The following is a 13,140-nucleotide window of genomic DNA, read 5'->3' on the forward strand; positions in this document are numbered from 1 at the left end:
AATTCAGGAAATAGGTTACACAAAAATGAGATGACTAATGAAGCCATCGTAACGTTCAGTCAGGAGGCCTGTTCTCTTGCATGTGTAAGCCTGTCGTTTATTTCTCATCCTGCATTCCCTCCTCTCTGCTCACTCCTTATTTCTTCGCTGTTATTGTCTGAGGCTGTCAATTGACATATCAGCTGTTCTCATCAGCTGGACACATTTATCCAAAAGCACAGCAACACATCTTCACAGTTAGCCTATAACCTTTCTACTGTCATTTCAAATAGGTTTTTGTCTCTCTCTGTCTTGGTTCTTTCATGCTGCTGTTATACACATGTTCATACTGTTGTTAATTCAGTGCAAATCTTTGCAAATGTCAAACATTCGACGTTCAGTATCTCTAATCAATCTCCAGCAACTGTTTTTTACATTACCAATCAAACACTCTGAACTGGTGTTCTTCAGACACTGTAATACTGGTCATGCTTGTTGGTTTCTGTCATTTCCTGCAGTACTGTAGCAGTACAGGATTCACCCTTCACCCTTTCGGCCTGCAGTCATTGCTGCTCTCCACTGTGCACCTAGCACACCCACATGTGAACCAATGTCGTTCAAACCTAATGTTCAACACTAATGTTTGCATCAGTTGGTCTTCTCTTCTGGGTTCAACATTCTGGGCAACTCTCTCATGTAATCCAGGTTAGGTTGCTACTGTATTCAGGTAACTGCTGATCATAAGCCATTTCTGGCTAAAGCTATACATTGCAAACAGGGCATTGTGGCCCGTGTCATTCCTGCTTGGTTGGTCAGCGTTCTCTGGGGGAAATATTAGGCTGTGGTTTTTGAGGGACTTCTGCCACTTATTTTGGGGGGATTTATCTTGCTGCTGCTCAGGACCATGTCCCTTGATTACAAAATCTACTGTCATAATAAACAACTATCTTTACTTCATTCACTTGTCTCTCCTGATTGAAAACCCATTTTGGCTTACTTATAACTTCATTAGCCTGGTCCAATGGTCTAATAAAGCTGCACTAAACTGTCTTAATTTCATCGTCAGGTCCTTCTCAAAAGCAAGCTGAATTGAATGAGCTTTCTGGGGGTGTGAACACATTTTTCTCACAGCCTTTTACTGAAAATGTTAAATCCAGTCATATGAGCCTTTAATTATCTACAAGCGAAGCATCACACTGACCCAAGAAAGTCTTAAGAGGTTGACGTCATTCATCTTGTCACAAACAACTCAAAACCAGTCTAGTGGATCACCAGCAGAGGTTGTACTTGATCATATTATCAAAAACAGAGCAAATTCTTTGAGACTGTCATCCCACAATGAAAACACAATGCTCCATACACTAATGTTACAAGACTGTTGAATACAAAAGAAACATGTGGATGAGGCACATTAATATTCACTAACATCAGTAATGATAAAAAAAATATCACAACCAATCCTGGGGCCCACCCATCATGCTGGGTCTGCTCTACCAAGTGGTCACTGATGAACTCTTCTTCAAGATATTTCTAAGTGCTGCATGGCCAATATATATTTCCAGTAAGTGTCCCTGTCTCTTTTTTCCTGTTGCAAAGAGTCATTTTAAACACCAGATATAGTCTTATATGGTTTCATCACAAGATTTTTTTTTGTTCCACATTCATATATTTTTAATTATTTTATCAAAATGCTGAGAGAGAACTCAGTAACACTTTATTGAGCACATGATAAAAAACAAAAGTTAAATAAGATTACAACATTTTAAAAGGACATTCAGAAATGACAGTAAGATCTAGAAAATACATGTAATTATTTAAATCGACCAGTTGAAGTCTATGTTGAATGTGCACAGCATAAGGTCTATATGTTATGTTATAGCTTGACTCTTTCAAAGCTTAAAATGTCAGGATTAATTTTTGTTCATTAAATGTTTCTTGGTGTTTTTCTCTGGCTGAAACAATATGATGAAACACTTTGGAGCAAATATACAGAATGTTAGTCCAAAACTGGAGGCCAGAATGGCAAATATCTCCACAGCCACAGTGAATTTCCCTGGAGAGCTGACATACGCTGGGATAAAAGTGATCCACACTGCACAGAATATCAGCATGCTGAAGGTGATAAGCTTGGCTTCATTAAAATTATCAGGTAGTTTCCGGGCGAGGACAGCTAACACTAAGCAAAAGACAGCCAGTAGACCTATGTACCCAAGCACAGCCCAGAAACCAATAGCTGAGCCTAATGCACACTCCAGGATGATTCTCTCCTTGTATGTGGTGAGGTTTTTCATTGGAAAAGGGGGACTAACAACCAACCAAATAATACATATTAAAACTTGAATACATGTGAAAGAAACTACAGTCATCCTTTGTTGTAGTGGACCAAACCATTTCATGACATTACTGCCTGGGAGTGTAGCTTTAAAGGCCATTAACACTACTATTGTTTTTCCTAGAACACAAGAGATGCAGAGGACGAAGGTGATCCCAAACGCTGTGTGGCGCAGCATGCAGGACCACTCAGAGGGTGCTCCAATGAAAGTTAATGAACATAAAAAACAAAGAGTCAGGGAGAAGAGCAGCAGGAAGCTCAGCTCTGAGTTGTTGGCTCTTACAATCGGGGATGACCTGTGATGAAAGAACACAGCTGCTGTTATAATGGCAAGACAGGCACCACCAACGGAGAATGCAGCCAGGATGATTCCTAGGACCTCGTCAAAGGACAGAAACTCCACAGGCTTTGGGAAACAAGTGTCTCTCTCAGCATTGGGCCAGAACTCCTTGGGGCAAGGGAAACAATCAGGGGAATCTGGAAAACAAAACAAACAAAATAAAAATAGCTTTTAGAAGTCATGTATTTCATGTGATAGATATGCATTACAAAAAAAAATACCTGTAGCATTGCTAATCTCTCCCTCAGGACATGGTACACAATCATAACAGCAGATGGGTTTTCCTTTCTGCAGCACTTTACGAGTTCCTGGAAAACAGTTGTCACTGCACACTGACACAGGCACCTGGAACACAGACAAATCACATTCTAACTCCCAACTCGTCACATAGTTTAATTTTTCAAGTTAGCAACAATAAATATACAATGTCCACTTACAGTTTCAAAATAAAACTAACTAACAACAATAAACATGTGGTTAACGTTATGAAACGATCACACTTTGGTCATGTTTAGGCACCATATCTACTTGGTTAGACTTAGGAAAAGGTCATGGTTTGGCTCAGAATAAGCACATTAATTATCTATGTGACATTACTTCATTTACAAAAGAAATCAATCTTTTGACTTTGGGTTTCACACAGTTCATAAACCCCAATGTGCTGCATGAAACTCTTGTGCTTGGTCTAATTATGGCCTTTTCTCGCTCTTTATATTACGTCATTTCATAGGTTGGGTTGCAATCTGCAACATCACCACTGGTTGTCAATAAATCTTACACACTGGTCCTTTAAAGGATCACATTTTTTTAAGTTTGTCTTAAAATAATACTCAGATAACAGTATGTGCATTGTAACCATTTGTCTTGTTTATACTGACTGTGAGGAAATGCCTTCCAAAAGTCATTTCAATGTAATACCTGGGGGATAAAATTGACAGGACTCAGTTTGTGTACAAATTTTTACAAACATCAGCTGAAGCGAAAATGAGGTTTCAACTGTCAAGTTCAGACAAATCGTGTGGTTGTCTTCTAAACTCACAGGACATTTAGTACAAAATTCCTCTTTGTTATTATCCCTCTGCCACAGCTCAGCAAAGGAACACATTTTCAAACAGAATATATTATATCTTTGAAAGATACCACTTGATTTGTCCATCTGACCCTGCTGAAGACTCATATTATCTGAACATCCAATATTTTAATTGCATTAGCATCAGAGTGATGCCCTTTTTAGTACAAATTCCTGCCTTTTGTTACTTCCTGTCGTTCATACTTTTATACTATCTCACTCTGCTAAAGGAACCAAAAACAGATATCACACTATTTGAGATGACTAAATTTTAAATTTGAACATGTATTGAATATAAATTATGGCTTTTTGGCTCCTTACGTCTGTGCCACCCTCCACCCATGTCAGGTTCCTGTTGATACGGAACTCCTGGCCCACCGGCAATGATGCATCGTAGAGCCCTACTGTCACCAACTCAATGCTGCCACTCTCAGTTGTTTGCCAGTTAACCATCTCATATTTGGCCACAGGATCCCCGTTGGCATCGAATGACACATCATAACCATTCTGGGAAAAATTCACTTGCTTCAGCTGAGCAAGAATCTGTGAGGATGAAGTAAAATAACACAGTGAGAGAGAAAGGAAAACAAAAACTAAACTGAATATTTCATATCATGAAAGGTATGTTACAGTGAAAAAAGGGCATTGCAGTGTTCACTTTGACTGACCTGTTTGGACTCTATCCTGTTGACTTTGTCACATTGAGTTGTAGAACTTGTATCCTGGCACACTGTATTATGAATGGCATGTGCTATTGCATAAACAGCCTTGTAGACCATGTTAGTGATTCGGAGCTGGGATGTGTCTGTGTACGGGTTCTGAAGGGTCTGAATGTCTTCAGTTCCATCACACAAACTCTCATCTGTGGCTGCACCTAAAAACACACAGAGACAGATGAATGTGTTTTTAGCCTTGACAAAAAAGTTTTCATTGTGAAATTGAGCTGTCCTTATTTTTTTTTGTATATAACTCACATTAGCACAAATCAGTCTTCAGATGACTAGTCACATTTCTAAAAAAAAAAAAAAATTCCAACTTTTGCATTAACTACTGACTGACATTACCTGTTTTAAAGTGTTTAACCCTCATCCTACGAACACATTTAACATACAAGGACTTGGCCTGCTGAGTGGAGTCCCTGGGGACCCCTATACCTTCCCCACCCACCCCACCCTCACCACTGTGCGTGTGAAACATTAAAATTGGACATGGAAGCTAGACATAAACAGAAAAATGGTTACCTCTATTAAAAATGCAGGCAGAATTAGGTGCTTTTGACTGAGATCCCTTAGGACATCAACATATTGCTATTTTTTTAGAAGCATGAATTAAAACAGAAAAAGAAAACAACAAAATGAAGTCCTTCGGAATAAATTAACTGACAACGTAGTGGAAAAAATGGAATGACTGAATAAATCGCCTGTGGAGATGACAAAATTACACCTTTAGGGTCTGTGGGTGCCTCAGTTGATAAGATTAAGGTTAAACTACAGAAATGACCTGAAATCACTATCACTGTAATGGCCTAATTAGACCAACAAATACCATAATTAATACATGCTGATAAGTACAGTTTAGGATCTCTATTCAACTTTGTGGCGTGGACACTGTCTATAATATTTTGTGCTTGTGTTCAGGACATCAGTGTTTGTATTGTGAAACCACTGCAGCAAAGATCATACAAAATCTTTTCCAAAACAGCAGAGGGCGGAAACTTGAACTGAAATCAGAAAAGTGAGATTTTTCCCAGAGATGCACCTTATGCCCACCTCATGTCTTTGTTCAATATCAATACATGTCCCTTGTGACAGACATCCAGGTTTTGATTTTCAAGCAGCTGATGAGATTTTAAGAAAGGAAGCTCCACCCAAACAGACAATCAACAAAACAACACAACCACAAGGAACCAACTGTGAATTTAAACTATGTTAAAAATTAGATTAACTTTCTCACTTTTTTCCAGTCTGCAGTTGAAGGACTCCTCCCAGTATTGAGTCAGCATTGGAGAGGCAGCCACTTCAGTGGGAGGGAGATCCAGCAAGAAGTCTCTCAGACCTGGGATGACAGATTGCTGAATGGCAAATCCGATGGCTCCAGCACAGAAGGTGAACCTCAACATGTCTGGATTGGTGACCCAGGCCTCAGTGCCTATCCACTGACGAGGTGGAGATGGCTTGAGTGACAACTCCTCCAGCAGCATCCCCATTTCTGCAGCAGCTGCAAATGCCACAATAACCGTAGATGTAGACCTGAGAGACATTATAATGCATCACATTATACCAATAGAAGTATCAAGAGTATCAATGTAACATGAGTAAAAATATATATATATGAGTGAAATAAGTATGATGAAAAAATGTGATTTGCCACGAAAATAATATGATAGTATTTGACAAATAAGTTTTTGTGGTTTTGTGTGCGGAAGGTCAGTGTCAGCACAGAGATCAAAAGCACAATCAATGATGCAGAAACCTGCGGATAACATCAGCTACTCTCTGGATCCTGCTCCGTGGGTGGGACCGAAAGAAAGATTCAGAGTACTCCACACAGATCCCCTCCTTCTGCGCTGCTTCCAAGAAAGAAGCCATGCCATTATTGCCATAGTCTGAGTCGGACCGGATGGCACCTATCCAAGTCCAGCCAAAGTGTTTCACCATCTTAGCCAGTGCGTCAGCCTGGAACTGGTCACTCGGAATTGTTCTGAAGAAACTTGGGAACTGCTGCTTATCGGACAGGCATGCACAAGTGGCAAAGTGGCTCACCTAAAAAAAAAAAAAAAAAAAAACAGCAGCGCAGGCTAATTTTTTTTCGGAAAACATCATTGGAATATGTAAGACATAGCTTGTCATGACATCAAAATATTTACTTGAGGAACGTTAAAGGGCCCGATGATGCGCGACATGATGATGGAAAGCGTGGACCCAGACTCACCGACGACAGCCATCACCATACCAGATCGTGAGCAGTTGTCACCGGTGTCATACACCGGGTCCAGACCATTTGAAAGCTGGAATGCCACCTGCACTGCCACGGGCACTGAGGCACACGCGTCGTGGATCTGATAACCGAGTTTGATGCCCGGCAGCAGCTCAGTGCTGTTATTAATCTCCTCAATGGCAAAAATCATTGCGCGTGCGAAGCGCAGTTTACGCGAGTCAACTCTGCACAGAGACACTCATATCACTGTTTAAATTTGCATACGATGAGGACAACATCAAAAAACACACAATATAGGAGAACAGCAGTTTATAGTTATGGACAGCGTTACTGATAGCTGCACTGCAGCTGTGAACTAAATATTCATCACAAAGTTACCTGATCAAACTTAAATACACAGGATTTTAATGCAAGGATTAAAATATGAATGTATATGTAAAATCTTAATTTGTTCTTATCCTGTAAATGACTTCCAGTTTTTGTATAGTTTTCAATGCTACACAAAAGCTTATGCAACATAAAGCACATACAAATCAAAACATTTCTAGCTCCACACAGTGCAACATCCTCTTATCTCCCACTTCTCCCTCTTACTAACCTCCCTGTGCACTTTAGTGGCTCAGGCATGCTCGTGTAGTTATGCTTCACTGTGTCGGTGTAGTAGTGTATGGAGAAAACACCCCCAATGACATAATCACCATCCGTGGAGAATACAGGTAGACGATCAGTGCCCTGTTGCCTACATTTCACAGATGAGGCCTCAGTACTGACCCCAGCACGAGTCTTATCCTCTGTAAGCACAGCCCTTTGTTTCAATCCATCCCCTGAACTATTCAACGTAAGAGATGAGTTCAGCTCACAAAAACCCAGAGACAAGATCAGGCCAATGAAGAGAGCTGAAATCTCCATCCCTCCGGTGTCTGCATGTGGGCATACTGTGTGTTTTCTCTGGTTTATATTGATTTTCAGACAAAACCTTCCCTCCTTCTACTTTACGTCATCTTACTGCATATCAGACAGAGAGAACGCCCTAACCTTGTGTTCCGTGATGAACTCTTGTCCAAGTCTTTCTGTGTGCTGCATGTATAAAATAATCTCCATAAAGTAGGACTCTTTTTTTCCTCTTTTTTTCTTTGGTTGATCTTATATTATAGTTAAGTTAAAAAAAAATGCACACTTTGAATTGGTTATGTGGTTTAATCCAGTTTTGTTTTTGTTTTGTTTTTAATTATTGTTCCACTGTCATATATTTGAAATGATTTCATCATGAAGATGAGAACTCATTAAGGCGCTTGATAATTTATAAGATATTAAAACAACTTTCAAAAATTGAGAATGAAATTCAGAAAATATACAGTTCAATGTAAAACACACACACACACACACACACACACACACACACACACACACACACACACACACACACACACACACACACACACACAATTTTAAATGTAAATAATCAATCAACCAGGTGAAAACTATGTTGCATGTGCACAGCATAAGGTCTATATGTTATGTTATAGCTTGACTCTTTCCAAGCTTAAAATGTCAGGATTAATTTTTGTTCATTAAATGTTTCTTGGTGTTTTTCTCTGGCTGAAACAATATGATGAAACACTTTGGAGCAAATATACAGAATGTTAGTCCAAAACTGGAGGCCAGGATGGCAAATATCTCCACAGCCACAGTGAATTTCCCTGGAGAGCTGACATACGCTGGGATAAAAGTGATCCACACTGCACAGAATATCAGCATGCTGAAGGTGATAAGCTTGGCTTCATTAAAATTATCAGGTAGTTTCCGGGCGAGGACAGCTAACAAAAAACAAAAGACAGCCAGTAGGCCTATGTACCCAAGCACAGCCCAGAAACCAATATCTGAGCCTAATGCGCACTCCAGGATGATTCTCTCCTTGTATGTGGTGAGATTTTTCATTGGAAAAGGGGGACTAACAGCCAACCAAATAATACATATTAAAACTTGAATACATGTGAAAGAAACTACAGTCATCCTTTGTTGTAGTGGACCAAACCATTTCATGACATTACTGCCTGGGAGTGTAGCTTTGAAGGCCATTAACACTACTATTGTTTTTCCTAGAACACAAGAGATGCAGAGCACGAAGGTGATCCCAAACGCTGTGTGGCGCAGCATGCAGGACCACTCAGAGGGTGCTCCAATGAAAGTTAATGAACATAAAAAACAAAGAGTCAGGGAGAAGAGCAGCAGGAAGCTCAGCTCTGAGTTATTGGCTCTTACAATCGGGGATGACCTGTGACGAAAGAACACGGCTGCTGTTATAATAGCAAGACAGGCACCACCAACGGAGAATGCAGCCAGGATGATTCCTAGGACCTCATCAAAGGACAGAAACTCCACAGGCTTTGGGAAACAAGTGTCTCTGTCAGCATTAGGCCAGAACTCCTTGGGGCAAGGGAAACAATCAGGGGAATCTGGAAAACACAGAAACAAAAGCAGCCTTTAGTAGTCACATATTTGATATTTTAAATATGAATTTCAAAAAAGGAACAAGTTAAAAATACCTGTAGTATTGCTAATCTCTCCCTCAGGACATGGTACACAATCATAACAGCAGATGGGTTTTCCTTTCTGCAGCACTTTACGAGTTCCTGGAGGACAGCTGTCACTGCACACTGACACAGGCACCTGGAACACAAATACAGACAGACCCACAGGGTATTCAGGTGTGCTCTGCAGCTTTTACCGTTAAAGGTCCAGTATGTGGGATTTACCGTGACGTATTACCAATAATGGAACACAATATTCATGATTATGTCGTTATTAGTGTGTAATAGCCTGAGAATAAGAATTGCTGTGTGTTTGTTACCTTAGAATGAACTCTTTATATTTACAGGGGGAGTGGGTCCTCTTCAACGGTGTCCACCATGTTGCACCACCAAGTTTCTACAGTAGTGCAGAATGGACAAACCAAACACTGGCTCTGGAGAGTGCCTTTTGTATTTCTCATAAGCTTTGAGGCCACTGTAAATTCTCCTACACGCTTGCAAAGGGAGGGTGAGGTGAGGGGTATTCAGTTGGTTGCACTCTGCAACATCACCACTAGATGCCACTAAATCCTACACACTGGTCCTTTAAAGGGCAGGTTGACATTTCTCATGTCTGTCTTAAAACAATATTCACATGCCAATTTGTGTGTTGAAAGTGTGATTGGCCATTGTAACCATTCCTATTGTTTACACTGGCTGCAAAGAAATCCCTTCATAAAGCCATTTCAATGTAACTCCTTGGCAATAAAATCATTTCATTCTAAAGTCCAGCTGAAGCTAAAATGAGGCTTCAGTTGTCAGATTCAGTCAAATCAAGTGGTTGTCTTCTAAACTTACTGTACATTTAGTACAAGTTCCCTCTGTGTTATTATCTGTCTGCTACTGCTCAGCAATGGAACATATTTTGATTTGCTTGCATTGGAATTGTATTAGAAATGGATCTCTTCGCGGCCACTATTGACAGGGTGCAACAGGGACCAAAAGCAGATACTGTAACCTTTGAGATCATTCAGTTTGAAATTGGAACGTGTTAAATTTTTGCTTTGGGCTTCTTACTTCTGTGCTGTCCTCCATCCAGGTGAGGTTCCTGTTGATATGGAACTCCTGTTCCACCTGCAGTGATGCGTCATAGAGCCCTACTGTCACCAGCTCAATGCTCCCACTCTCTGTTTTTTGCCAGTTCACCAGCTCGTATGTGGCTAAAGGATCCCCGTTGGCATCAAATGACACATCATAACCATTTTGAGAAAAATTGACTTTCTTCAGCTGAGCAAGAACCTGTGAGGATGAAGTAAAATAAGAAAGTGATATTAAATGAATGAAACGCAATATTTCATGTCATAAAAGTATACTATAATGAAAAAGGGGCATTGCAGTGTTCACTTATTGATTTTCGCTGACCTGTTTGGACTCTATCCTGGTGAATTTGTCACACTGAGTTGTAGAATTTGTTTCCTGACACACAGCATTATGAATGGCATGTGCTATTGCATAAACAGCCTTGTACACCATGTTAGTGATTCGAAGCTGAGATGTGTCGGTGTACGGGCTCTGGAGAGTTTGAATGTCTTCAGTTCCATCACACAAACTCTTGCCTGTGGCTGCACCTAAAAACACACAGAGACTGAGGAAGATTTTTACGGCCTTGGCAATAAATTTACCTGATTAATCATCATCATCATCAGACAGCAGAGGGCTTGAACTGAATTCATAAAGTAAGATTATTCACAGAGATGCACATTGCATTCACCTCATGTCTTTGTTCAATATCAATAATATCAATCGTCTTCCCTCTTGGCAGAAATCTAGAGTTTGATATTAAAGCAGCTCATGATTTTTAATACAGGAAGCTCGACTCAAACAGACAATCAACACAACAAGGACCCAACTGTGAATGTAAACTATGTCGGAAATCAGATCAACTTTCTCACTTTTTTTCAGCCTGCAGTTGAATGAATCCTCCCAGAACTCAGTCAGCACTGGAGAGGCAGCCACTTCAGAGGGAGAGAGATCCAGCAAGAAGTCTCTCAGACCTGGAATGACAGATTGCTGAATGCCAAATCCGATGGATCCAGCACAGAAGCTGAACCTCAACATGTCTGGGTCAGTTACCCAAGCCTCACTGCCAATCCACTGACGAGGCGGAGAAGGCTCCAATGACAGCTCCTCCAGTAGGATCCTCATGTCTCCAGAGGCCGCAAATGCCACAACAACCGTAGCTGTCGACCTGGAGAGACATTATAGTGGGCATACATTATATTATAATAATACAAGTATCAAGATTGTTAACATAAACAAATCAACCAACAAATAAACACATTTAAAAGCTTTAGTTTTTCGTTGTGCAATATTTGCCTCATTACCTTATGAGTAATAAACATGAGAGAAATTAACATGATGCATCTCCAATTTGATACTGAAGATTGAAGACAAAATTATATTACAAGTTGTATTTGACTGAATATTTTTTGTGGTTTTGTGTGCAGAAGGTCAGTGTCAGCACAGAGATCAAAAGCACAGTTAATGATGTGGAAACCTGCGGATAACATCAGCTACTCTCTGGATCCTGCTCCGTGGGTGGGACCGAAAGAAAGATTCAGAGTACTCCACACAGATCCCCTCCTTCTGCGCTGCTTCCAAGAACGATGCCATGCCATTATTGCCATAGTCTGAGTCGGACCAGATGGCACCTATCCAAGTCCAGCCAAAGTGTTTCACCAGCTTGGCCAGCGCGTCAGCCTGGAACTGGTCACTGGGGACTGTTCTGAAGAAACTCGGATACTGCTTCTTATCAGACAGACATGCACAAGTGGCAAAGTGGCTCACCTAAAAAAAAACAGCGGTGTAAATCTTTAATCACAGAGACAAAAGAGATCAGTAGCACGTATAAACACATAGATTATCAGAAAATATATTTAAAATACTTACTTGAGGAATGTTAAAGGACCCAAAGATCCGCGACATGCTGATGGATGGCGTGGACCCAGACTCACCAATGATAGCCATCACCATACCAGATCGTGAGCAGTTGTCACCAGTGTCAAACACAGGGTCGAGGCCATTTGAAAGCTGGAATGCCACATGCACCGCCACGGGCACTGAGGCACATGAGTCGTGGATCTGATAACCGAGTTTGATGCCCGGCAGCAGCTCCGTGCTGTTATTAATCTCCTCAATGGCAAAAATCATTGCGCGTGCGAAGCGCAGTTCACGGGAGTCAATGCTGACACACTCATATCAGTGTTTAAACTAAAATAATATTATGAAGACAACATCAGAAAACACACAACACAGGAGAACTGAAATTCTGGACAATAAGTTATAGCTCCACTGATATACATCACCAAGTTAACCTTTTCCCATTTTAATGCACAGATTAATAGTGATGTTTTAATTTGTCGCAGCCCTGTAAAATGCTAATAAATCAATGTGCTGAACACTTTCATATTTTCAGTTAAAAACACAAAAATGCTTACTTTTTCATGTTGTCACACTGTACTGTTTTTCTTGAAAATAATACCAAAAATTTAAATGGCCAAAAAATGATTTGGAACTTAATGTAAATAAGAAAATAAGTAAATAAATAAAACAAAGTTTCAACTCCACACAAAGGCTTTGCAATATTATTGTAAGCGCATCATACAGATCAAAACATTCATATACATAACATCCTCTAATTTACCACTTGTACCTCTTACTCACCTCCCTGTACACCTTAGTGGCTCAGGCGTAGTGGTGAAGTTGTGCCTCACTGTGTGCATGTAGTTGTGTATAGAGAAAACACCCCCAACATTGTAGTCACCATCCATTGTGAATGCAGGTATACGATCGGTACCCTGGTGCCTACATTTCACAGATAAACCCTCAGTACTGACCCCAGCACCAATTCTATGGTCTGAAAACTTAGGCCTTTGCTTCAAACCATCCCCAGAACCATTCAAGGCAAGAGATG

The 13,140-nt window shown here is 40.4% G+C and overlaps 2 protein-coding genes across 2 annotated transcripts; both read right to left on the reverse strand.

Annotated features, from left to right (window-relative positions):
• Positions 1-1,889: 1,889 nt before the first annotated feature.
• Positions 1,890-7,422, reverse strand: LOC139336130 (extracellular calcium-sensing receptor-like). Its single transcript, XM_070970057.1, has 8 exons — positions 7,256-7,422; positions 6,587-6,881; positions 6,193-6,482; positions 5,674-5,969; positions 4,389-4,594; positions 4,042-4,263; positions 2,873-2,996; positions 1,890-2,788 (listed from the first exon to the last, which is right to left on the reverse strand). Exons 1-8 carry the CDS (start codon positions 7,282-7,284, stop codon positions 1,890-1,892), a joined length of 2,361 nt encoding a protein of 786 aa, XP_070826158.1. The 5' UTR covers positions 7,285-7,422.
• Positions 7,423-8,214: 792 nt separating this feature from the next.
• On the reverse strand, positions 8,215-13,045 carry LOC139336131 (extracellular calcium-sensing receptor-like). Its single transcript, XM_070970058.1, has 8 exons — positions 12,891-13,045; positions 12,117-12,411; positions 11,725-12,014; positions 11,120-11,415; positions 10,590-10,795; positions 10,245-10,466; positions 9,204-9,327; positions 8,215-9,113 (listed from the first exon to the last, which is right to left on the reverse strand). The coding sequence occupies exons 1-8, from the start codon at positions 12,995-12,997 to the stop codon at positions 8,215-8,217; spliced, it is 2,439 nt and encodes an 812-aa protein (XP_070826159.1). The 5' UTR covers positions 12,998-13,045.
• Between the last annotated feature and the right edge of the window lie 95 nt (positions 13,046-13,140).

The sequence above is a fragment of the Chaetodon trifascialis genome, chromosome 9, assembly GCF_039877785.1.
Source record: "Chaetodon trifascialis isolate fChaTrf1 chromosome 9, fChaTrf1.hap1, whole genome shotgun sequence".
In the NCBI taxonomy this organism is placed as follows: Eukaryota; Metazoa; Chordata; class Actinopteri; order Chaetodontiformes; family Chaetodontidae; genus Chaetodon; species Chaetodon trifascialis.

Coding starts and splice junctions, on each gene's coding strand:
- LOC139336130 (XM_070970057.1), bottom strand. CDS start 7,284: ATGCCTGAGCCACTAAAGTGCACAGGGAG. Junction 5,970..6,192: donor GTAGCTGATGTTATCCGCAG/GTTTCTGCATCA, acceptor AATGTCTCTCAG/GTCTACATCTACGGTTATTG. Junction 4,595..5,673: donor CAACTGCAGACTGGAAAAAA/GTGAGAAAGTTA, acceptor GTGTGTTTTTAG/GTGCAGCCACAGATGAGAGT.
- LOC139336131 (XM_070970058.1), bottom strand. CDS start 12,997: ATGGATGGTGACTACAATGTTGGGGGTGTTTTCTCTATACACAACTAC. Junction 11,416..11,724: donor GTAGCTGATGTTATCCGCAG/GTTTCCACATCA, acceptor ATGTCTCTCCAG/GTCGACAGCTACGGTTGTTG. Junction 9,114..9,203: donor AGAGATTAGCAATACTACAG/GTATTTTTAACT, acceptor TGTGTTTTCCAG/ATTCCCCTGATTGTTTCCCT.